Below are 23281 nucleotides of genomic sequence, written 5' to 3' on the forward strand. Positions count from 1 at the left end.
CGTGAGGAGTTTCTCTACGGTTATGCGAAAGTAGCTCTTTATCGGTCCGAGCAGAGGATAGTACGTGAAGAGGCAGCTCGCCGTGAACAAGAAGTCGCAGCCCGCCGCGAAGAACATGCAGCCTTCGCTCGCCCTGAACAAAACATTGCAGCCCGTCGTGCACGAGGCAGAAATTGAAGCAACGAAGGAATTTGCTAACACTATTGACAAGCCAGACACAGATGATGCTATAAGTCCGAAATATGATATTGTGGATGAGATCATTATAGAGGTTGAGACCTTGATTATGTCGGATACTGAGTCTATGATGGCAGATAATGAGTCAGAGATGTCAGATATAGAGCCAGAGAGTCCAGTGATTGCTGAGGCCGATGTTGACGAGCATGACGATTCCGAGGTTTCCCCAGCACCGATTGCCGCGCATCTCGAGAGAGATCTTGACACTTCCACAGTAGAGGCAGTTATGGTGGTAGAGCCTTGTGAGATTGTTCCACTGACTGAGTGGACCGAGCACCATCCTAAGTCCGAGCCGAGTGACCTAACTGTTGAGCCATTACTTGAGATGGATGTTAGAGAGCATATTGTTGAGGATTGCACTATCTTTGAGCCAGTTGAGAAGATTATCGAGATTTGTGCTGACGCAGAGGAGCTTATTACGCAGATTGGTCAGGAGGATCCGCTTGATATCACTATGCCAGATACGATTCTAACAGATGACTTTGCTGTTGATTCCATCGCGCCAGAAGTGATACCAGCAGATGACCACATTATTGAGGCTGGTCATGGATTCGTATTGCCCATAGATGTTATGCCGATCCCACCAATCGAGGATGAGTACGTTGCCATCTTCCCAGCTTATTTGATTGTCAAGAGAGGTTCGTGTCTTTATGATTCTGCATGGATGATTTCTTCTGTATTACTACGCTCGAGTTCCATACCACTTTCTCAATCATTACGAGCGTTGTCCAGTATTCCAGAGTTCGGAGGATTGCGACTCATGCTACTTGAGTGGGTCGTCTACGTATTTGATCCAGGCAGATTAGAACTCGAGGGAGAGTTCTTTCCAAGCGGGGGAGAATGATGCAGATATTAGGATTTATTTCCGCATTTTTTAGTTTCTAATATTTTTATTTCAATGTTATTAGTTTCTAGGATTTTATTTTTCATGTTATTTTTAGGAATTCTTATTTTAGTAGGTTTCTATGTTTTACGTTATTAATTGCCTATTTATAGGCCTCTATATATTTTTATTGAAAACTTTGAATGATTATTGAATAAAGATTGATTCTCCCCTCTACAGGTTTCTTCTTCTTCTTCTCCTCTTCTGATTTCTTCTCTTCACTCCCTAAATTAGTCTCTTCTTCAGGCTATTTTCGTCTCTTCTTCCCCTATTCTTCTAATTCTATCCTCTTTCGTCTATTTCTCTCCCATTTCCTCAATTTTCCTTCACGGTGCTGCATCAGAAAGCCATATGGATCAGATTTTATGACATCCAGCTACATGAATGGACTTTTTCAACAATAGAGGCTCTGGGGAAGTACTTTGGGCAGGTGATTGAGGTCCAACTCAAGAGGAATCATGACCATTGCATGGCTTTCGCCTCAGCAAAGGTTCTCACTTCAGACTGGAAATACCTGATTCCATTTATTAGCCTTAAGGTAGAAAAAAAGAGCTATCTGGTGAGAATTAATGCGGTAGATGTGGAGACGAATATTAATAAAAACCACGACGTTGGATAAGTGATTGAAGTAGGGGAAAACGAAGGGCTTCAAGAGGAGGCTGATAAACGGAAATCTGGCGTGCCATTGTCTAAGGAAAAGTTAATCTAAGATAGTAAAGGAAAAGAATTTCTAGACAAAGGAAAGGAAAAGGAAAAAGAGCCGTTAAAAGATCTAGCTCCCGAATTTAAATTGAATAGATTACCCCTAAACAAATCACACATATCAGTGATTAGAATGACGAGCCACAAAGTAAAGAAGGAAGGCTTGTCGTGAAGGATAAACAGAGTGCATTAATGTTTAGGACAAGTGGCGCACGAGGGATGGCCAACAGAAATCGAACAGGTGACAAAACAGATACGAAGTCGGCTGGAGCCTTGACAGACACAAGAAAAATTAGTGTTAGCTACAAAAAGGATTTGGGGAAACCTAATAGGAAAGAAGCTGACAGGAGTCAAAACCAAAGGAAACGTGTCAAATCAGCTCAGAAACTAAAAAGTTTCCGTATATGAAAAGCTTACTCCATACGAGGTGGCCTCAAGCCCGAGGGTCATAATCATTACTACAAACCGACTACTCTTCAGGCTACTAAAGGCGGTTTATCTTTCTTTAAAAGAAAGCTAATGGGTAGCCTTATAAGGGAAGAGAAGAGGAAAAAATTGTCTCTGGTCTCTAAAGGATGCTGGAAAACTTTGATAGCAGAGTGACTCTTCCTCACTCGATGAAGGTGATGGAGTGGACAGAGAAGGAAAAAGAAAAGTAGTAAGGAAGGATGATCCAATAGAAGAAAGCAAGAAGGTGCCCAAGGTTAATGAGAAGAGGGCATATGAAGGTCAACCAACACCTAAAGAGAGAGAGATGGAGATACTGAAGCAGGAGTGGAAGGAATTCAAAAAGGCTGCTAGAGAGAATGCAGAGGAGTTCTTCCGTTTGACAGGCAAGAGAAACGTTAAAGAAGCTTGTATCCCGGTTTACAAACTTCCGCACTTTAAAAAGGCCTTGGAAGAACGGAAGGAAAGGAGGCAGCGCTGGGAGTCAGAACAGACGGGTTCAAAACCGAAGAAGGAGCCTGTAGCTGATACTCCTTATGAGGAATCCAACGCTTCCACGGACTCGCTAGAGGTGGATCTGAGTGGTAAGGTCAGATGTTGTCTTGACAGGGGAGAAGAGGAAAGCGAGAAGGACGATGTGGTAAATTTGGAGGAGGTCAGGAATTTTGAAGACATGAAGGAGGTCAATGCCTCAGATGACATTGATGAAATGCTATCTATTGGTGATGTCTTTGGGATAGGATATGAAGCGAACTAAGGAAATAGAGTCATCATCATCCCATATGTATATAGTTTTTTTATTGGGGGCTTTTGGGTTTCTCTTTTTCTTTTCTTTTATCACGTCTGGGTCTCCAGGTAAAGCTTTTGGAAAAAGCTGCTAGAGAGAATGGAGAGGAGTTCTTCCGGGTAAAGTCTTTTCTTTTTCTTTTTCTTTTGTTACCATTCAAAAATAAATACATAAATAAATAAAAACAAGTCGTGTTATATAATGCATGGGAAACTCGTGAAACAGTTTAGAAAATTGTTAAAGATAATATATTCTCCAAGAAAAACAAGAAATGTGCACAATGGGATAAAGAGAGCTACCTTGCAGCTCAAAATCCTCCACATATCCTCCTCCAATGAAAGAAAATCGTGCTTCTTCTGTTATGTTACTGACTTCTAGTGAAGGGGCCATCAAATCCTGAAATTCCATCACATATGCCCCGGTCCACTGGCTCCCTCTAGAAAAATAATAAAAGAAAGAACCAAGTTAAATAAACCAGTTCAATTATTAAACTAATTTAATAAGTAAAAGATAAGTTCCAATCACAAATCATTTCTTTGCCAGCCTTTACACTACACTTACTGGTTTGCAATCTCAGTGGTTCTTGTGGTTTTAGGTAATGTGAAGGTGCTGATAATTTGTGTATTCCATAAAACAAGGAAAACGAAATGAAAATTACGACATTCTATAATGCCAGCAGCAACACAAAGAACTCCGTTCAGTAAAATATCCGAAATCACTTTAATCGGGGGCGGGGGTCAAGTTGAACAGAATAAATAAAATCTGTTCAAAGGAAATTAAATAAAATAAATGCATCAATATATGTCGTGATAGAACAAGCACATCAGGCAAGTTGTTTTGGGGCTTTGTTACCTCTCTAAAAGATAATTTTCCATGTCGAACGGATTATGACCACACAAAAATTGGACTCATTTTCGCAAGAACAGTGAGCAAACCAGTCTACAAAACATTGTTGCAAAAATGACACATTATCAACGATATTAAAAAGTCTCCAGCTTCAGGAATGTAACAGACATCGCTTTCTATCTTTGCACCACGGAAATGATTTTTTTAAATAATATTCTTTATTAAAACACAATTTTCTGTAAAGTTAAGTTCACATTTTTTAAGAAAAGCAAACTGATGCTGGATGTGGATAGACCGGCCTTTTTTCTCGTGGGACAGCTGAATCCAATAACCCTAATCTCTATCCAAATCACTACAAATAGTGGAATTCGCTGTTGACCTTGTACAAGTTTGCCGCTCAAAATAATATAATGCAAATTTGTACAAGTTTGTGTAGCACCCTCTTGATGGCCGTTAAGCTGCCGCAAAAATTCACTGATGTTTAACACAGCACGACATTTGCAGTCACCATGAGGCCCATGACAATGTAAATGTTAGACAAACAGAGAAGGTAGACGTAACAAAAAGAGGTAGAGAAGCAGATGAAATGTTCAAAAGCAAGAACTTTTAAACACCATAATTACAAAGAAATGTCAAAGGTTGTACCTGCTGAAAGCTAGTGTCGCTTCAAAAGGCGTGATAACTGGAGCTAAGAATTCTTTGCTATCCAAAAGTGCAGTTTGAGCACAAGAGACAAAAATGAAAACGTCACACTGTTCAAACCAGAAATCTCGATTAACTGTATATTATGATTCTCATTTCTACAAAGTAAAAATTTTCTAATGCATAAATGCAGTAATCATTAATGATAAATTACCTCAGGGAAGTTTGCCAGTTTTGCAGGATTTGGTCTTCCCATAACAAGAGTATAAGCCTTTTTTCCTGCCGCCTTGATCAATTCTTTCATTTGACCAATCATATGAAGATAACCAGCTGCATTTGTGGGTTCAAAATAGAAAAGAAAAAAAATGAAAAAAAAATCATGCCTGGGAAGAAAATAAGATCTAAATACATCACTAAGGGGAATGAATAATGTGATTTGGGAAAAAGGAAACTTAATCAGCATGGCACAAACTGAATCAAAGAAGTAAACCCAAGGAAAAAACATATATAAAGGACGAAAGCACGTAGAAAAGAACACTACACTGTTATTCAGCTCGTAGAAACAAACCACAGGAGAATTTCAACATTAGTCTAAAGATACGATTTTCAACAAATTAACAAACCCCTTTCATATGCTGAAAATTTCAACATATTTAAGATCCTATAGACTAGATGTCTAATTCTATAAATCCTACCATATTTAGTTGGGGTTTTTGCAAAAAGAGTATCCCACTGTGCAATATTTGCAAATAGAGTAACCAAGTTTGCTATTTTGCAAAAAGAGTAATGGGGTTTGGCCATTTCTTGATAATGAGGTAAATTTGATGGTCTCTTAACGGAATTCAAATGGAAGATGGTTTTAAATTTGATAAGGGCAAAATTACCCTTCCTTTAAAGAATGTTAGGGGTGGCATTATGATCTTTCCACACCCCCTTCGTTTTTAGAGTTTTTATGAGTCTAGTACTTTTCAAAAAGTACTGTATGGCCCACACCATAAGATGATCCAAACCGTCCATTTGATGGGCCACCACGTAAATAGGTTGTGCCCCAAAAATCATTCCCATAGGATGATCCTAGCCTTCCGATACATAGAGGAACCGCATGTTATGGAACCTCTATAGATCGGAAGGCTAGGATCATCCTATTTTTTTATGTGGGAGTTATAGGGGAGCAACTTGGGCCAGGTCAGGTTGAGCTTTTGACTTGGAATCAAGCAGAACCCGACTCGATTTTAAGGTAAAATCTCAGCCCGAATTCCTAAAATTATCAAGCTGAGTTGCACCTCTAAAATCAACAGTAACATTTTTTATATGTGGGAGTTATAATGGCTACACACAAAATGGTTTGGATCAACCAACGGTGTGTATCAGGTTTTGGTTGCGTTGTATCATGAGCTCCGCATAATTTCAAGCATGTCTTTAAATGGGTGCCATTATAAAAACCCAAGAGTGTGGGATGAACATAATATCTCGCATGTGAAGAAGGAACGTGCCCAAGTGCAAAAAGAATACAATATCCCAAGAAACAACAGTAAATCAGTGGAAGAAACGGATTCAAATGAAAATTAGCTTATTTAAAAACAAGAGTATTTATATGGTGTAAGCCTGTGTAGTGATGTAGTCCAATATTTTTCAAAAAATACTATATGGTCCACAGCATATGATGATCCAAACCATCCATTTGATGGGCCACAATGAATATAGGTTGTGCTCAAAAAAATCATTTCCATACAATGATCCTAGCCTGCCAATCTATAGAGGTTTTCATAACATGTTGTTCCTCTATAGATCGGAAGGCTAGGATCACCCTATGGAAATGATTTTGGGGACACAACCTATTTACATTGTGGCCCATCAAATGGACAGTTTGGATCATCTTATGGTGTGGGCCATACAGTACTTTTTGAGAAGTACTGGACTATACAGGCGTGCACCATAAAAACTCTAAAAACCAAGGGGGTGTGGAATGATCATAATGCCACCCCCTAACATTCATTAAATCAAGGCTACTTTTGTCCTGTTCAAATTTAAAATCATCTTCCATTTGAATTCCGTCAAGAGACTATCAACTTTACCTAATTTGCAAAAAATGGCCAAACCCCATTACTCTTTTTGCAAAATAGCAAACTAGGTTACTCTATTTGCAAATATTGCATGGTGAGATACTCTTTTTGAAAAAAACCCTATTTAGTTTAAGAGATTACCTGCCCAAAAATGTTCATAAAACCCAAAAGAAAGCTGCTATTCTAATCTAACACGGAAACAAAATGAAATTAGCAACCACCTGTCCAAAACTTACCTCTCATAAAACCCTTCTAGAACATCTTAAGAAAATCCAGTAAAAAACACTAAAGTTTGTTATAATTCAAAACCACAAGAGCCATAGAATTTTATAGTTATCAAACAACGGGCAGGTCATCTGCTCAAGTCACTATTTAAAATTCGCAACAATTTTTAACACTAAACTTTGGGATAGTTTTTAAGGCCCAAGGCAGCCAAGTCATGCAAGATTCAAGGAAAAGTCGCTGCAGATCTTGAAAGACTTTCACAACAAACTATGGATCACTTTTTTTTTTGGTAGATTTCTATAGAAATAAAATTAAGTGGCTAGTGTTTTCTATATCAAATTAAGTAGAGGACGAAAACATGTAGAAAAGAAACAAACTATGAATCACTTAAAAGTTTGCTATTTGGATGAAAAAGTTTTACCACCTAGAAGTAGAAGTGATGCAGGCCCAAGTAGCATTTGCAGAAATAAAATACTATGCATCAGAAGGATCAAGGCTATATTTTATAATGAAAACCATAATTTCATGTAATTTATACACTTTTGTTTATCCTTACTATGGCATATAAGATACCTCTAGATAGCTAAACAAGAAAAGTGAATTGGAATAGAAATATAGGACCTCTATGAGGGGCTTCTATTACTAGCAAATAATAGGAAAAATAAATTGGCACTGATGCCATGCTTTACGACTGTCCATGAACAAATCCAACAGAATATGAATAGAAGTCACTTAAGGAACATACCCACACCGAGGGTGCCAACCAAAATCCCAACAATGTTTGCATCCTTAGCTTTCTCCACAAGATAGTATCTACAGAAACATGTATTTTGAAAAAATAGTCACTATATAGCTCAACTGGTATCTAGATATACTACTAATTGAAAAAGAAAGAGAAAAACGCATGTCACATCTAATACCTGCGCTTAAGAATCCTTTTTTGATGAGATAAGTCCTTCACCAAGCTATTTTCCACTGCATCGTACCTAACTGAAAACAACCACAGAGGAGAAAGAATCCATGCATCAATTAGACTTTAATAAGCAAAATAATAAAGCTCAATGCACCATAAATAATTTTGTTCAATATTTAGATGAAGGTATTCAACTGGATCGTGCATGGGCACAAGAACAGCCCATGAGAAACCAACAACTTCAGCAACCATGCACACATGGATATTGAATATATCATTTCGATACCCCCAACATCATTGAGCATTAAACACACAAGAAGGCCATTAACATATCTGCCACTTGTTCATGAAAAAGGTTTTTTTAAGTAATGTGAATTTATGTAACAAATCACATAGACAAAAGAAACACTGGAAAATATTCCGATTACGACATCAAGATGATAAATATTGTTTTTATCCTTAATAAATAAAGATCCACTACCAAATATCGGGTCTTCAATTGCTACGACGCTATTACACGTGAAAGGGCGTAAGAGAGAGGAGGAATGTGTGGGAGGGAGGGGCTGAACAAACAAAAAAAGTAAGAGTTCTGCAGAGATGATGGCCCGTGAGATGCCTTGTAAGACCGCCAATCAGAACATGGTTTCAATATGAGTCCCTCACGGGTCCCTTTTATTAGGTGATGGGGAAAACTGAGGTAACTAGAAGACTTTCCTACAGCTTTTCCTGCGAGCAAGTGACTAACTAAAAGTATGGCTGATGGGGGACCATCCATAACAAGAACGCGGCCAAAAGAAGAACCATCCATTCAATCTGGCCTTTTTATTTTTATTTTATCTTGTGTATTTTAATTTTATTGTTTCTATGTAACCTTGTAATTATGTGTTGTATTGTGGTAAGCGTGCCATGTCTCCAACTCTGATTAAAGGAGGGCACCGAAGTAGTTATACCCACCTCTACTCCTCTCTTGATATGTATCTGCCGAGTGGGTTCTCTTTATACCCATATCTCCTCTTCTCTTACCAAGTGTCACCCAAGTACTTATACCCATCTCTCCTCTTTTCTTGTCATGTGTCACCCAAGTACTTCTACTCATCACTCCTCTTCTCTTGCCATGTGTCACCCAGTTAGTTGCACTTATATCTTCCCTTCTCTTAAAAGAGGGTTCTTTGTACAATATTTTGGCAATGAAAAATCTGGATGGATGGATGAATGAATCTTTTGGAAGTTATTTTTTGTAATAACTTGCAGTTGGAGGTAGGGGTGTTCATTATTCGGGGATAACCGAACAAACCGACCGAACCGAAATTTTTTTTTATTTCGGTTTCGTTTAATTTGTAGTTCGGTTCGGTTCGGTTCGGTTTCGGTACCGAAATGACCAAGTTTTCGGTTATCGGTTTCGGTGTCGGTTACCATCAACAGGTTATTCGGGTAGACCGAATAACCGAATAACCGAATTATTGTAAGTGTAAAAAAACCAAAATATGGTATTAACTAATAACTATTAATCAAACCCCTATGTATTTGCTTTGGACAGCTCCCCAGTCACATTTGTACACTAAAATACCAAAAGGTAGCCAGATAGGGGTATATTTGTGATTTTGGCGATGAAAATTGACAAAAAGTCAAAAATCGACTTCGCAGTTCTCACTTCTCATTTCATATTTTCAATAAAACTCTAAAAGTCTAAAACTAGGGTTTCTTTTTTTCGCCGCAGCCAAGCCAGAAATCGAGCATCGATTTCTTCTATTCTTCACTTCTTCACTCGATTTGGGAAATAGGGTAACTGGGTAAGGGTTCTTCTTCTTCTTTTGTTCTTCTTCTTCACTTCTCATTTCAGTTCTTCTTCACTCTCTCTCTCACACACACACAGGCCGACGAGTGACTCTTCTTCTTCTTCACTTGCAAGGGTTTCTTCTTCACTTGCAGTTGCAGCCTAGGCTCCAACTCCGACGAGTGACTGAAGAACTCAACTACTCAAGGTGATTTATGCCTTTTAGGGTTTGTAACTTTGTATGCTTTTTAGGGTTTTGAATGTGGATTTTTATTTAGGGTTTCGGTCTTGATTTTAAATGTTGTTTTTTATTTCAAGTTTCAACATTGATTGCACTCTATTTTTGTTTTTAGGGTTTTGTTTTTTTCCCCAATTGAAAATTTGAAATAGGGTTTTGCTTTTTTTCCCCAATTGAAATAGGGTTTTGTTTTTTTTTTTCCATTGATTTTGCTACTCTATTTTTTCCCATGAATTTATGACTTGATGAATGATTTTGCTGCTCTGTTTTTTCCCCATACTCTTTTGTTTTTTTTCCCATTGAGTTTGCAATGCTCGATGGATTGAGTACTGATTGAGTTTGTCGTGCTCAAATGGTGAGTACCGATTGAGTGAACTACTAATTGAGCATTGGATGCAAAATGATGACTAGTTGATGGTTCTGTAACTTCTGATTTTCTTGACTATTGGATGCAAAAATGATTTAAGACTTTTAGTATTGCAAATGTTCTGTTAAACACAAACTGATCTTTGTTTTCTTGTTTTCTTATTTTTGCTCAATGTATTGTAAATGGTTGATTGTTCTGCTATGTAATGGCCTGATGGTTCTGTACTTCTGTTGGTTCTGATGGGTAATGGACTAATGGCCTGATTTTTAGTAGCTACTAAAACACAATCTGATGGCTCTGTAACTTCTGTTTTCTTGTTTTTTCTGAATGTATTGTACATGGTTGATGGTTCTGCTGGGTAAGGGTATCTTGTTTAAGTTGTTTTTGTTCAATATATTATAAATGGTTGATTCTTCAATTGGGTAATGGCCTAATGGGTATCTTTTTTATATTATCTTATTAGATGTCGCAAGGAGGGAATGATTCTAATGTTATCTTAAGTGAACAATGTTCAAACCCCACAAATTCAAGCCAAACGATTGCAAGCTCAAGGAAGAGAAAGGCTATCAAGCCAAGGTCAGAAGTTTGGGCTCACTTTACAAAAGTTGTTGATGGGGATGGTGAAGATAAGGCTAAGTGTAACTATTGCGACAGGGAGTTGTGTTGTGATCCGCGAAAGAATGGCACTACGGCACTTAAGAATCACATTTCGACGTGTAAGAAATGCCCCGACAATATAAATGCAAAGCAGACACAGTTGAATTTTCAACCAATCAAGGGGCAAGAGGGGAATGGTAGTGCCACTCTTACTTGTTGGAAGTTTGATGAAGGGGCCATTAGAAACGCCGTAGTCCGTATGGTTATTGTGAATGAGCTTCCTTTTAAGTTTGTGGAGAAGGAAGGGTTTAGACAGTTTGTGTCAATTTCAAGTCCTAGGTTCCATATTCCGTCACGTTCAACCGTGAGGAGGGATTGCTTTCAATACTATATGGATGAGAGATTGAAGTTGAAGAAGTCTCTTAAACAGTCAACTCGAATGGTTTGTCTCACTACAGACACATGATCTTCTTTGCAGAGGGTTAACTACATGTGTCTCACCGCTCACTACATAGACAATGATTGGAAATTGCACAAAAAGATCTTAAGTTTTTGTCCAATTTCCAGTCACAAAGGTGAGGCCATTGGTAAGGCAATCAAGAAGTGCCTTCTTGAATGGGGAGTTCATAATGTGTTCACCATTACGGTGGACAATGCAAGTTCGAATGATGTTGCCGTGGGATATTTGAGGAGAAGAATGGTGAACTGGGGGTCAAGTGTTTTAGAAGGGAAGTATCTCCATATGAGGTGCATTGCACATATTATTAATCTAATTGTATGTGATGGACTAAAGGAAGTGGAAGTTGCAGTTGACCGTGTTTGGGCCACAGTGAAATATGTGAGGAGTTCTCCATCTAAGTTAAAGCTCTTCAAAGACTGTGTAGAGGCTGAGATGATTCAAAGCAAGAGTCTATTATGTCTAGATGTTTCCATTAGATGGAACTCGACATACTTGATGTTGAAAGCGACTGAGAAATTTGAGACAGCATTTGATCGGTTTGATCTTGAAGATCCTTGTTTTAATAGTGAGATTGATTCAGGGGATGTGGATGGGATTAGAAAGCCAGATAGTGAAGATTGGAAAAATGTAAGGAGGATGGCGTCATTGCTTCAAAAAATTTATGACCTCACCATTCGAATTTCGGGGTCAGTATATGTTACAGCCAATAACTTATTTCCTGAAATCATTGAGGTTGAGTGCCTCTTAAAACAATTGAGTGAAAGTGATGACTTCAAGTTGGTGATGATGGCAAGGAAGATGAAACAGAAATACGACAAGTATTGGGGTGATATTGAGAAGATGAACAAGTTGATTTATATTGCGGTTGTTGTGGATCCTCGACACAAACTTGATTTTGTGAGGTTTGCCCTTATTGATATGTATGGAGATGAAAAGGAAAATGAGTTGGTGGGAAAGGTGTTTAATGCGACAGTTGAAATGTTTAATGAGTTTAACAATAAGATCGCAAACACCATACCTCAGGACAATCAAGTTAAGTTGGGAAGTTCAGGTTCAAGTGAGATTTCTCAATCCGCACAACAAGAACCGAGAAAACATATGAAGATGATGAAGGAGAAGTATAAGAAGCATAAGATTGAATTGGGAGTTGGGGATAACAAATCTAAGTTGGATAGATAGTTGACTGAAGATGCCGAAGAAGATAATACTGATGACTTTGATATTTTAGGATGGTGGAAGCTTAACAGCCCTAGGTTTCCAATCTTGTCACAAATGGCTCGAAGTGTGTTGGCAGTTCCCATCTATACCATTGCTTCAGAGTCTACATTTAACACAGGAGGGCGTGTTCTTGATGCATTTAGGAGTTCTTTGACTCCTAAGATTGTGCAAGCTCTTATATGTGCCCAAGATTGGCTTCGATCAACGTAAAAGCCGTTGGATATCGAACAAGCATTAGAGGAGCTAGATTCTTTTAAAAATGGTAATTTATTTAAATTTCTTTTAGAATTTTTGAGTATGTACTTTTATCTTTTTCAAGTTTTAAAGTTCTCAACTGACTTCAAATTTGATATATTTTTTTTGTATTCCTTTTTTCAGAGTTTCGAAATGTTGGAGATATTTCTTCGAATATTGAGATTTGAAGACTGATGTTTGATTGCTTGGAGAATTGGAGGGGGATTTTGGAATTTTGTTGTTGCTTCGGACCGTTTGGTGGTGGGCCTAGTGGCTATGTTGCATTGTTGCTGGCTTTGGTTTTCATGTTGTTTTGAGACTTTTAGTACTTGACTTTGTATTATTGGTGGATGCCTGGATTTGGTTTTCATTGATTGTGTATTTGTGTTGATGTGTAATGTGTAGGAATAGGACCTAATCATAGCTATGCAATTTCTGGCTTTCTGTTTTTATTCTTATTAATCTTATCTATGTCAAGTTACAGTTATATCTCCATTACCTTCTCAATTTTAATATTTTCATCAGGTTAATTTATGGGTAAGAAGTTTTATGCTGTTTTTAAGGGAAGGAAAGTAGGCATCTTTGACAGTTGGCCAGAATGCCAATTGCAAGTTAATGGATATAGTGGAGCATGCCACAAGTCCTACAAAAGTAGGGAGGAGGCGGAAGCGTATTTGAATGCGTTTTTACATCGCAGTGTTCAGCGCCAAGCAGCACAACTTCCTAGTGAGGATTTCAAAGAAGAGTCAGAAGACCAGAAAGAGGAGATTCACGCTCATGAGGATCGCCAACCCTCGGGGTCTACTTTCCCATCTGTTCTTATGGTTGGTATTATTCTTGTCTGCATCAGTATTGGTATGAAAGTAGCAATGTGAGTCTTTTTTCATGAACTTCTTCAGTCTTAACTATGGTCTATGGTCCCTATACTTCTATAGTTCTATTAGGTGGATAACTTGATATGCATGTAAATGTAATGCACAGGTCACTAGACAGTTGAGTACTTGTCTACTTGAGTACACACTTTCAATCATTATTGTGCCATTTTGGTGTATGATGGACCATCTTTACAGTTTGTTCACTACACAGTCTACACACTGGTGACTGGTGTTCATTATGGTTCTGTTTTCATTCTTGTGAAATGTGATTTGCAGATTCTTCTTAAATTTATTAATTTAATTTAGGGAAATGAATCATATGACATATGCTTCTCTGAGTATTGGATGCTGCACAGCCTGCACAGGAATGTAGATATTATTGGTGAGATATCAGCCAACTGTGTAGTCTGTGTGCCTGTGTCTGAATGCATATGCTGTTAGTGAATTTATGAATTCAATGCATATGCTGTTACTCTGTAGTCTCTGTTTATGAATTCAACTGCTATGGGTGAAAATATAAATATAAATGGATTCAATGCATATGCTGTTAGAGACTTTATGGGTGAATTGCTATGGGTGAATAACAGGGAGGAACTGCTATGGCCTATGGGTGAATTTATGAATAACAGGGAGGAACTGATATAAATATAAATGGATTCAATGCACATGCTGTAACTGCTATTAGTGAATTTATGAATTCAAAATTACCATCGAGAATTTGCACCTATAATAGTCTAAATTAGTAAATTGGTGGGCTACAGCCTATGGGTGAATGTTTGAAACTTTGAATTGCATAATCTGTATGTGCTGTTTGTGAATTTATAAATTCAAAGTTACCATCGAAAATTTCCCCAAGTAAATCGTCCCTGTTGGATTGCAGGTTTTTTTTGGCAAAACATCTCATTCGGTTATATCCGAACTAACCGAATAACCGTACTAAAAATTCGGTTTCGGTTATGTTCAGTTATAACAAAGTTCGGTTATGGTTTCGGTAATCAGTTTTGACTAACTGATTTTAATTCGGTTACTGAATTTCAGGTCATTCGGTTCGGTTATAACCGAATGACCACCCCTCGTTGGAGGTGTGAAGTAAGGTGTGATGCCTTGTCTCTAGATGTGAAGCCTAGAACATAAAGAGTGATTCTAGTATATTTATCTTTCGTGATTCTTTGATTAAGCCCTACATCAACCTTAAAACTCTCATAACAGTCCCTTCCCTTCGCTCCTTAATTACCTCCGAAGCCATCTCCTACATCAATACCCTAACATCAGCTCATCTTTCTAATGTCAGTCTCTTTGTAGTATAGGAATTTCCCTTTGGCGATTTGTTGAAGCTGAGTGTTAAAATATAAAAGATAAATAACGCCTTTCTCCAACAGCTTAAGCTTTTGGAGAAGTTGGTTAGTTAACATGGTATCAAAGCCAAAGGTCTCGAGTTCAAACCTCCGGGATAGCAAAAATCCACATGCGATGGTCGGCCCAAAGTGGGACCATATGTGCCACAGGTTTACCAAGTGGGCCACACGTGCGGGGGAGTGTTAAAGTATAAAAGATAAATAACGCCTTTCTCCAACAGTTTAAGCTTTTGGAGAAGTTGGTAAGCTAACACTGAGGTTCTTATAGAATCATCATTGTGGACATTGGCAACTGAACTGGACAAAACCCCTTCACATTCCTCCTATTCATCACCATCCCATTCCAATAATGCCGAAATGGTCGATTCCCCCCACTGAACAATGAAATCCCCATTTTGACAATGAAATCCTCCCTCCCTCCCTCCCTCTAGCATGAGTTGCTTGAAATCCGGTGGAAGTGCTGCTTGAGATCTGATGGAACTGCTACTGTGATGGTTAAGCTAGATTCACCATTCTTGAATCGCTTCGTTGAAGATGAATCTCTGACCTTTCCTCCACCTACGCCACAACCTCAGGAAACAGGTTCTTTGTGGGACTTCTTTGATCCCATTAGCTGAAACGAGAACCTCAGCTTCCATGTCGAAAGTGGGCAAAATAGGATTTTGATAATTTGACGGCTTTGAGACATTTCAGGGAAGAGTCACTTTATAGAAGAAGAAAGGCAAAAGTGAGAGAAGGTTGGTTTATAGGGCAGCAATGACAGCTTTTTGAGTGCAATCAGGTAGGACTTCGAGAGAGCTCATGAATCTTCAAGGAAGCTCAGTACACATAGTGGTGAAGTAATGATGGTGAACAGTATTCTAAAAAACGCTGGGCGGAGCTGGGCGGCTGACTGACCTCCCAGCACCAAGGCATTTTTAGGCGTTTTTCATTTTTTTTTTTAAATATTAATATATTTTCATAATATCTTGCTTTTTTTATATAAATATAAATACTTGAATACATAACAATCCAAACCATTTTATTAATAAACAGTAAACATTAAATAATAACAAAAAGTCAAAAACATAATAAGAAATTAAGCATAAAGTACTTAATAATTTAAGTATTTAACAATACAACACAAATCCATGACCAAAAAAAGAATAAAATCCAAGCACTTCTTCAAGCTTCACCAATCATTGTCCTCTCCCTCCAAGACCAAGACTCTATCTTCATCTGAGTCTTCAAACTCGCCCCGCCCAGGCCCACGCTCAGCGCCCAGGCATCGCCTCATCGCCTGGGCGGCCGCCTAATAACGCCCAGGCGATGAGACCTCTTTTTTAAACGCCCAGGGCCTGGGCGGCCGCCTTTTAGAACAGTGATGGTGAATGCTCAATCCTTCAATGGTATTGCATTAAATAAATTTTCTGATTCAGAACAAGCACGGGTTGGTGAGGAAAACAATACTCGAGCTGACCACGTTGCGAATGGGTCAACTGAACCTTTCGCTGGCAATGCACCCTCTGGAAAAGAGGGAGAAGGAAGAATTTTAGCAAGAAGCATATGCAGAAAAGAGAAGGTCCTTCCAAGTTCATCACCCATAGGGCTAAAACTTTGTTAGGTGAACAAACCACCTTCGTAAACTCCGCAGAAAAACCAATCATTCAAAAAAAAAAAACTACACATAAAACCAATACCACCATTTTTGCTGCCATCTCCATAACTGACAATTAAGAGTCTATCGATTTTCAGTGACGGGGGGATGGAGAGAGGGAAAGGGAATGAAACAAATGGAATGAGGCTTGTTAGGATGGTGGTGGAGGAGATGAGAGGAGAGAGGAAAGGGTGAGGGAAGCTTGTTGACTCGTGAAAACCATGATAGGGTTGTTCAAAGCTGGAAAGGAGGAGTAGAGGAAGACAACGATTCTTACTTTTTTTAATCATTTTTTTCAAATTTACTTTTTGTCAGGTTATCCAGTTGTTGGACACATTGGCCCACATCCATGGCCAATGGAGACTTAATGGATGATCCTAGTAGATATCGCCAACTAGTTGGGAAGCTTATCTACCTTACTGTTACTCGCCCAGACATTTCGCATGCAGTTGGAGTGGTTAGTCAGTTTATGAGTGCACCACGCACTTCTCACTGGGCAGCAGTAGTTCAAATCCTTCGTTATCTAAAGGGGGCACCAAGGAAAGGTCTCCTATTCAAGAAACATGGACATACCCGTGTGGAAGGCTTTTGTGATGCAGATTGGGCAGGTTCTCCGGCAGACAGAAGATCCATCACAGGATATTGTACCTTTGTTGGGGGGAACCCTGTATCATGGCAAAGTAAAAAGCAGGATGTAGTTTCCAAGTCTAGTGCAGAAGCAGTGTATCGAGCTATGTCACATACGAGTGGATAGATTCTCTGTCTACGATCTCTCCTATCTAAGATTAGTTTCTTATCGTCATTTCCAGCACAGCTTTATTGTGATAATAAAGCTGCCATTTACATTGCTACTAATCCTGTATTTCATGAGAGGACTAATCATATTGAGGTAGACTGTCATTTCATTCGCCAGAGGATATAGAGGGGCGAAGTTCAGGTTGCCTTCACTCAATCTGTAGATCAACTAGCAGAAGTGTTTACCAAGCCCTTAAGCAAAGCTAAACTCATGACACTTGCAACAAGTTAGGAATATATAATATCTACATTCCAGCTTGAGGGCGAGTGTTAGACATATGTAATAAGCCTGAGGGCATTTTAGTCATTGTACATAATTCTAATATATAAATATGATAGAGAAGGGGATCTAGTCTATAACTCTTCTCATTCTTTCATTTCCACTCTAACACCAACAAACAAAACAAAAATTTCCAGGAAGAATAGGAATAATCAATTCATTATTTTTTTCACCTATTTCGCAATCATTGAAGGTAAGCACAACGTTTGCAAATGCTGGATTGTCAGAACCAATCCAGAACAGCAAGTAGTCCTTGATCTTATGGCCCTCTGGTAAATTCAATATCAGACCTCCAAGGCTATAGCTCGTACTAGATATGCTGGAATTAATTTGCCTGCAATAATCAGACTCTTGACTTTTGCTGGTGTCGAAGCACTTGAGAAGGTCTCCATCAGAAGCAGGGTCATTGAAGGACCCAAACTGCCCATTGTAAATTTTATTATCTTCCAATGGATTCATAACTGAACATCTTATACCCGCATAATGGGGTTGTAAGTTGGATGTACACGATCTTAAAGATTTGACTGTCATTGATTCTTTTATACTCTCCACAGCATGTGCATATTCCAACCCAAACAGGACCTGCATTTTAGGAAAGGGATTAAAGTTGATCACAAGGAATATCACCAATAACTTTGGGACTGAGATACAAAAAAATTATAATTAAAAAAAAAAAACACTTCCAGTGAAGTTATGCATAGTGTAAATGGAAACAATTTAAAACAAACATTTAGTTATTTACAGCAATAATGTTCCAATGGAAATGGGCAGGAATACAGGTAAACCCAAACAAAGGATATTTTCTTTCAGTCTTTGCTCTTGAATCTTGATGGAACAGCTTCAAGATCAAGACCAACCATTCTTGAAAGTTGGTGATTGGAATCACAGGTTTTGCTAGACATTCTGTTGGGGCATGTTGAGTTGAACTCAGAACTCAGAGTAGTCCCAACTTATTATAAAGGAAGAATTCCAAAGGTTATTCAAAAAGAGGAATGTGGTGTGGGGTAATTTGCAGGGTATTGCTTGGGCCCGAAAATGATATGGTCGGCAAGGTAATGGAAATAAAGTGACCACATGCAAACAGAATTTGGCACTTCTCGACCTCTGTTGGGATGAAATTCAAATGATCCTTCTTCCAAAGAAATTTGGATATTGGCTCAAACCAATCTAAGCAAAAATCCACTTGCCTCAAAGACATCTTGATGGTATTTAACATATTGTGAAACCGATAGTCGATGTCAAAATGCAAATAAGCATTTCAATTCCACTCTGGCAAAAATGATAATTAATAGGAAATGGCTAATCTAAAGTTCAAGCATGTCAACATTTATCATCATTAAAACTTGACATTTCAAAAGAGGCACAAGCACTGTTGATTCTCATTTTTATTCTCATTCTGCTTTCTCTGAGGCATTTCAGCAAATTGCATGCAACGGCAAAGACCCACATGAATAAACTTTGATCATCCAAGAATTTTCACCAAGCTTTAATCAACCAACATGCAAAATTTCAGAACATCATTTGCTTATGCCATTGCTCTCGGTCAAGCAGCGCCCATGAGTGATTTATTAAAAAGCAGCTTCTTCTTAAAGCAAGTAAAACCCAACGTCGGCATAATAGACAGAGAGATGACCAAGAAGAAGAGAGGAGGGTGCTTCTGGATAGAGTGATCAATAGAAGAGAAATCGACTGTATAACTCTAATCCGAATGAGTCATGAATGTTTCAGGAGACTATGCTCTATACTTAGACAGCATGGATGACTTTGAGACACTAGAGAGATACCAGTAGAAGAGAAGACAGCGATTTTCTTGCACACCCTTGTACATAACATTAGAAATCGCATTGGGGCTTTCCGTACTATCAAAGATAATGGAACAGTTAGTAGAATATTCAATGATGTCCTACGAGGAGTCTTGAGACTGTACAAAACCCTGGTGATGCAACCAATTAGAAGAGAAAGAGAAGTAGCAAGTCAAACAGAAAATAATAAACGTTTAAACCCATTTTTCAAGGTAAAAAATCAATTTTTAGGGTTTAATATGTTGACATTGATCTTGTTGAACAACTAATAATTTGTAATCTATATTTCTTTTATCATGTAGAAGTGTCGATGCAATTGATGAAACACATGTTCCATGCAAAGTAAGACTCAAAGATCAAGCAAGGTTTAGGGTTGAAAAGGTATAACCACCCAATATGTCGTGGTCTCATGTACGTTCGACTTAAAGTTTACATACGTATTTGCCGACTGGGAGGGATCCGCTACAGACTCTACAGTATTAACAGGCCTCCTAGGGGAACGATCGATCGAACACGAGTTCGAATCGATTCCTTACCTTGTGTAACAATGAGCTTATTCCGCCCAGTAAGTTGGAATAGGTAATCTGTTGGAACCAACTTCCAGGCCGGTTTCAAATCCAGAGGTTAATCGTACTCTGGCAACTTTACGTAAGGCAAAGCTTGGGTTTTTGGGGGTGATAGAGTTATCAGTTATCAACTCCTATTTATTTTTCCTTCTTTTCGTATTCTTCGATTCAAATCAAAAATAAAAGTGTAGGGAATCCAAAATCCAAAGGAGGTTCATGCCCAAGGGTAAAGATGTGAAAATAAGACATGTTATTCAACAGTATAACATGACTTATATTTCCGTGTCAACCAATATAAATATTAAAAAATACATATCAATATGTATAAATGCATCAGAACGATTTTTGAATTGAGTGAATTAAAAAAAAATAGATATGTTATCGCCTTCTTGTTTTCGTGTTTTCTTTCAAAAATCTTGCTCCGCATGCAAGTCTTTGGTTGATGGGCAAGGGGTTCCATTACTCCAGTGGAAAGCAAGGTTTCTACCTTGATTAAAGCACTTCCCAGGTTGAGCGGCCCTGACTCTAGTAGGGGCAGGGGCAGGCTCCAATAAAGGGCTTCCACCTCAGCCTATTGGTGGCCCATCAATTGGTGAATATAATATTATGTATATATACATGTCTTTTTTTATATCATTATGACTATTTATTCAACAAGTTCGATTGATTGATACTAGTTGATTTTCTGTTACGATGGATCGACGAAACAATAGTTGGCCCAATAGCTGCTTCAGCGGCTGCAATAGCTATAACAATGATCGAGGAAATGTGTCCTTTTAGTTGTCAACTATCAAAAAAATCAAAAAATGTTACGAGATTCATATTAACCTCATTCAGTATAAACTCAAGACACATAAGTGCTCTAAACATATTTCGACTTGTGATCAATCCATAAATACCAATAGAAAATAAGTACATGCTCAAGCATCATTGACCAAATCCTCATCAATCTCGATTCATTTCAATATGAACAACAATTTCACCGATTGATTCAAATATAAAACAAGTACAGAACAAAGGAAGGTATTGACAATGGATCGAACACTTAGGGCATAGAGGTGAAAGGCAATCACTCTGTCGTGTGCTCACCCCCTGCATTTGTGGCTCCGTGGGTGAGCTATGACGTCGTGCCCACCTTCCCTATGGTAACCAACAATTAAAGAGTTATTCCTCATCTCTCCTTATGGGGTTCTGTCCGTGAGGATCGCACCAGAGCGCCTTCTACTCCTAATAGGCCATGAACTAGATCAGAATCATTCTCAACGAATCCATAAGTGATCCAATTTTTTCATCGGGACCCAACGGATTCATAATGGGAATCATGGGATCCTCTTTAATTTGAATTGATTAGGAGGCCAGCAGAGCAGAAATTAGTTGTACCAAATGGCAAATATTACCTCGTCGATGCTTATTATAAGAATCGGACTGGATTTCTTGCACCTTATAAAGGTCCTCGTTACCATCTAAATGAGGTTAGTGGGCGCACACCATAAAATTCAAATGAGTTATTTAACAGGCAGCATTCATCTGAAGAAGAGATTTAAGGTCTTGAAGAAGAGATTCTAAGTTATTACATCCGAAGCTTTCTACCCATTCGATATCCAAGTTAAAATTGTGTTCGCTTGTTGTATAATTCACAATCACATTATGGGTGTCGACCCTAAAGATCAAATAACAGAAGAAGCATTACAAGAATTTGAAGAAAAATCCAAATTAGAGTCCACACAGGCATCTCATATGACATCAACAGAGAGTATGGTCGAGGACAATCAATGGGCACATTTTAGGGATATGTTAGCCGACGACATGTGGCAAGACTAGCAAGCATCAAGGAGGATTTGAACTTTATTTTTTCTGCTTAATGTTACTGCTTGTTTTGTTAGTTTTGGTTTTGTGGATGGTGATGTTAAAGTAAGTGTGGTGGATGATTTGAATTTTACTTTCAAATGGTTATATAGTTATTAATAAATGTGGATGATGCTTATTTGCTTATTGTTACATCCAGATGTTGATGATGATTTATAATTTTTACTTCCAAATAGTTGTTTGCCTATTAGATGCTCATAAACTCATCTTAGCATATATGAGTTCTTTAGAAAAGATTTCTGTAAAAAAGAGCAGTCAGGGTTGCCCACGATAGATAGACGTCATGGATAGGTTACTCATTCAACTTATTGCCAAGTAGGCTAAAGAGGGGAATAAGATAGACGTCATGTAGGTAGGGTATTGTCAGAAACATATGGGAAACAAATAAAGTCTACTCACATACAAAACAGGCTTCGAACTATTAAGAAGCAATATCTAATATTGAAGAAAATGATTTCTAATAATGGGTTTGGGTGGGACCCAGTGTTACAAATGGTCATTGCAGATGACCAAGTGTGGTTGGAGTTATGGAGTATCTACATGTAATAATTAAACTATTTTTTACCTTTCCTTTGCCCTTATATTTGTTGGCATATAAATGATTTTTAGCTAAATGTACAGGAGAAGGCGAACATAAATGTTGAGCCTTCCAAAGGAACGAAGATTGACAATTTTGAAGAGATGAGTATATTCGAAGGGAACGATCAACCAACTAACTTTGGGGCAAAGTCAGCAGTTCAACTAGACTCGGAACAAGTTATAGAAGATGAATTTTCTTTTTCTGACTTGCGAGAGACTTGGATGCCGATGAAGATATTCGATGAACACAAAAGAAAAAGAGACGTTCTACTACACCTACTTCACATAAAGAGAATAAGAAGTCTCGTACGAGTAATGACATACCCAACAAAATGATAATAGTAGTGGCAGGTATAATGAAGTAGCCGCGGTACTGAAATTCAATCATAATAATGCCAATAGCATTACGTTCTATAATGCAGTTATGTAGTTAGTAGGTTACTCAAACGATGACCTCGAGCAGTTGCACGACCTGATTATTGATAATGAAGTGCTACGTCAAAGGTTCATGTAAGCCCAAGGGCTCAACTAATCACCTTTGTTTTGATGATTAACCAACCTAAATTGATTAAAGTTTAAGGACTAATAAGCATGGTTTTAAATTTCGACGAAACGAAACTGTGCCGAAACCGAAATTCCCAAAATTTACCAAATTTCGTTCGAAATTTTGTAAATTTCGGTAATTTCGTCGAAACATTTAATAAAATAATACTTTTTTATTGCATTGAAGAATTTTGATCGAAATTTTGTCCTAAAAACACGGGATTTCGATTGGCAATACCAAATTTTGCCAGAAATTTCAAGATTTCGGGTGATATTTCGGTTTCAGATAAGTCCGAAATTTTAGCCGAAACCGAAATTTAAAACCATGCTAATAAGTTGCCTTTGAATGTT

At 38.1% G+C, this 23281-nt stretch overlaps 1 protein-coding gene across 1 annotated transcript in view; it reads right to left on the reverse strand.

The window, feature by feature from the left end:
- The window catches only part of LOC143860952 (diphthamide synthesis DPH2 family protein), a 60144-nt gene that overhangs the window by 28574 nt on the left and 8289 nt on the right, over positions 1-23281 (reverse strand). Inside the window, exons 4-9 of the mRNA XM_077371818.1 lie at positions 17748-18156; positions 7753-7822; positions 7578-7645; positions 4759-4874; positions 4548-4654; positions 3356-3492 (exon numbers count right to left, since the gene is read on the reverse strand). Of these exons, the coding sequence (XP_077227933.1) occupies positions 3356-3492; positions 4548-4654; positions 4759-4874; positions 7578-7645; positions 7753-7822; positions 17748-18156 (907 nt within the window). The remainder of the gene's footprint in view (positions 1-3355; positions 3493-4547; positions 4655-4758; positions 4875-7577; positions 7646-7752; positions 7823-17747; positions 18157-23281) is intronic.

This window comes from Tasmannia lanceolata, unplaced genomic scaffold (genome assembly GCF_043159265.1).
Source record: "Tasmannia lanceolata isolate RefF3 unplaced genomic scaffold, GAP_Taslan_0.1 ptg000037l, whole genome shotgun sequence".
NCBI lineage: Eukaryota > Viridiplantae > Streptophyta > Magnoliopsida > Canellales > Winteraceae > Tasmannia > Tasmannia lanceolata.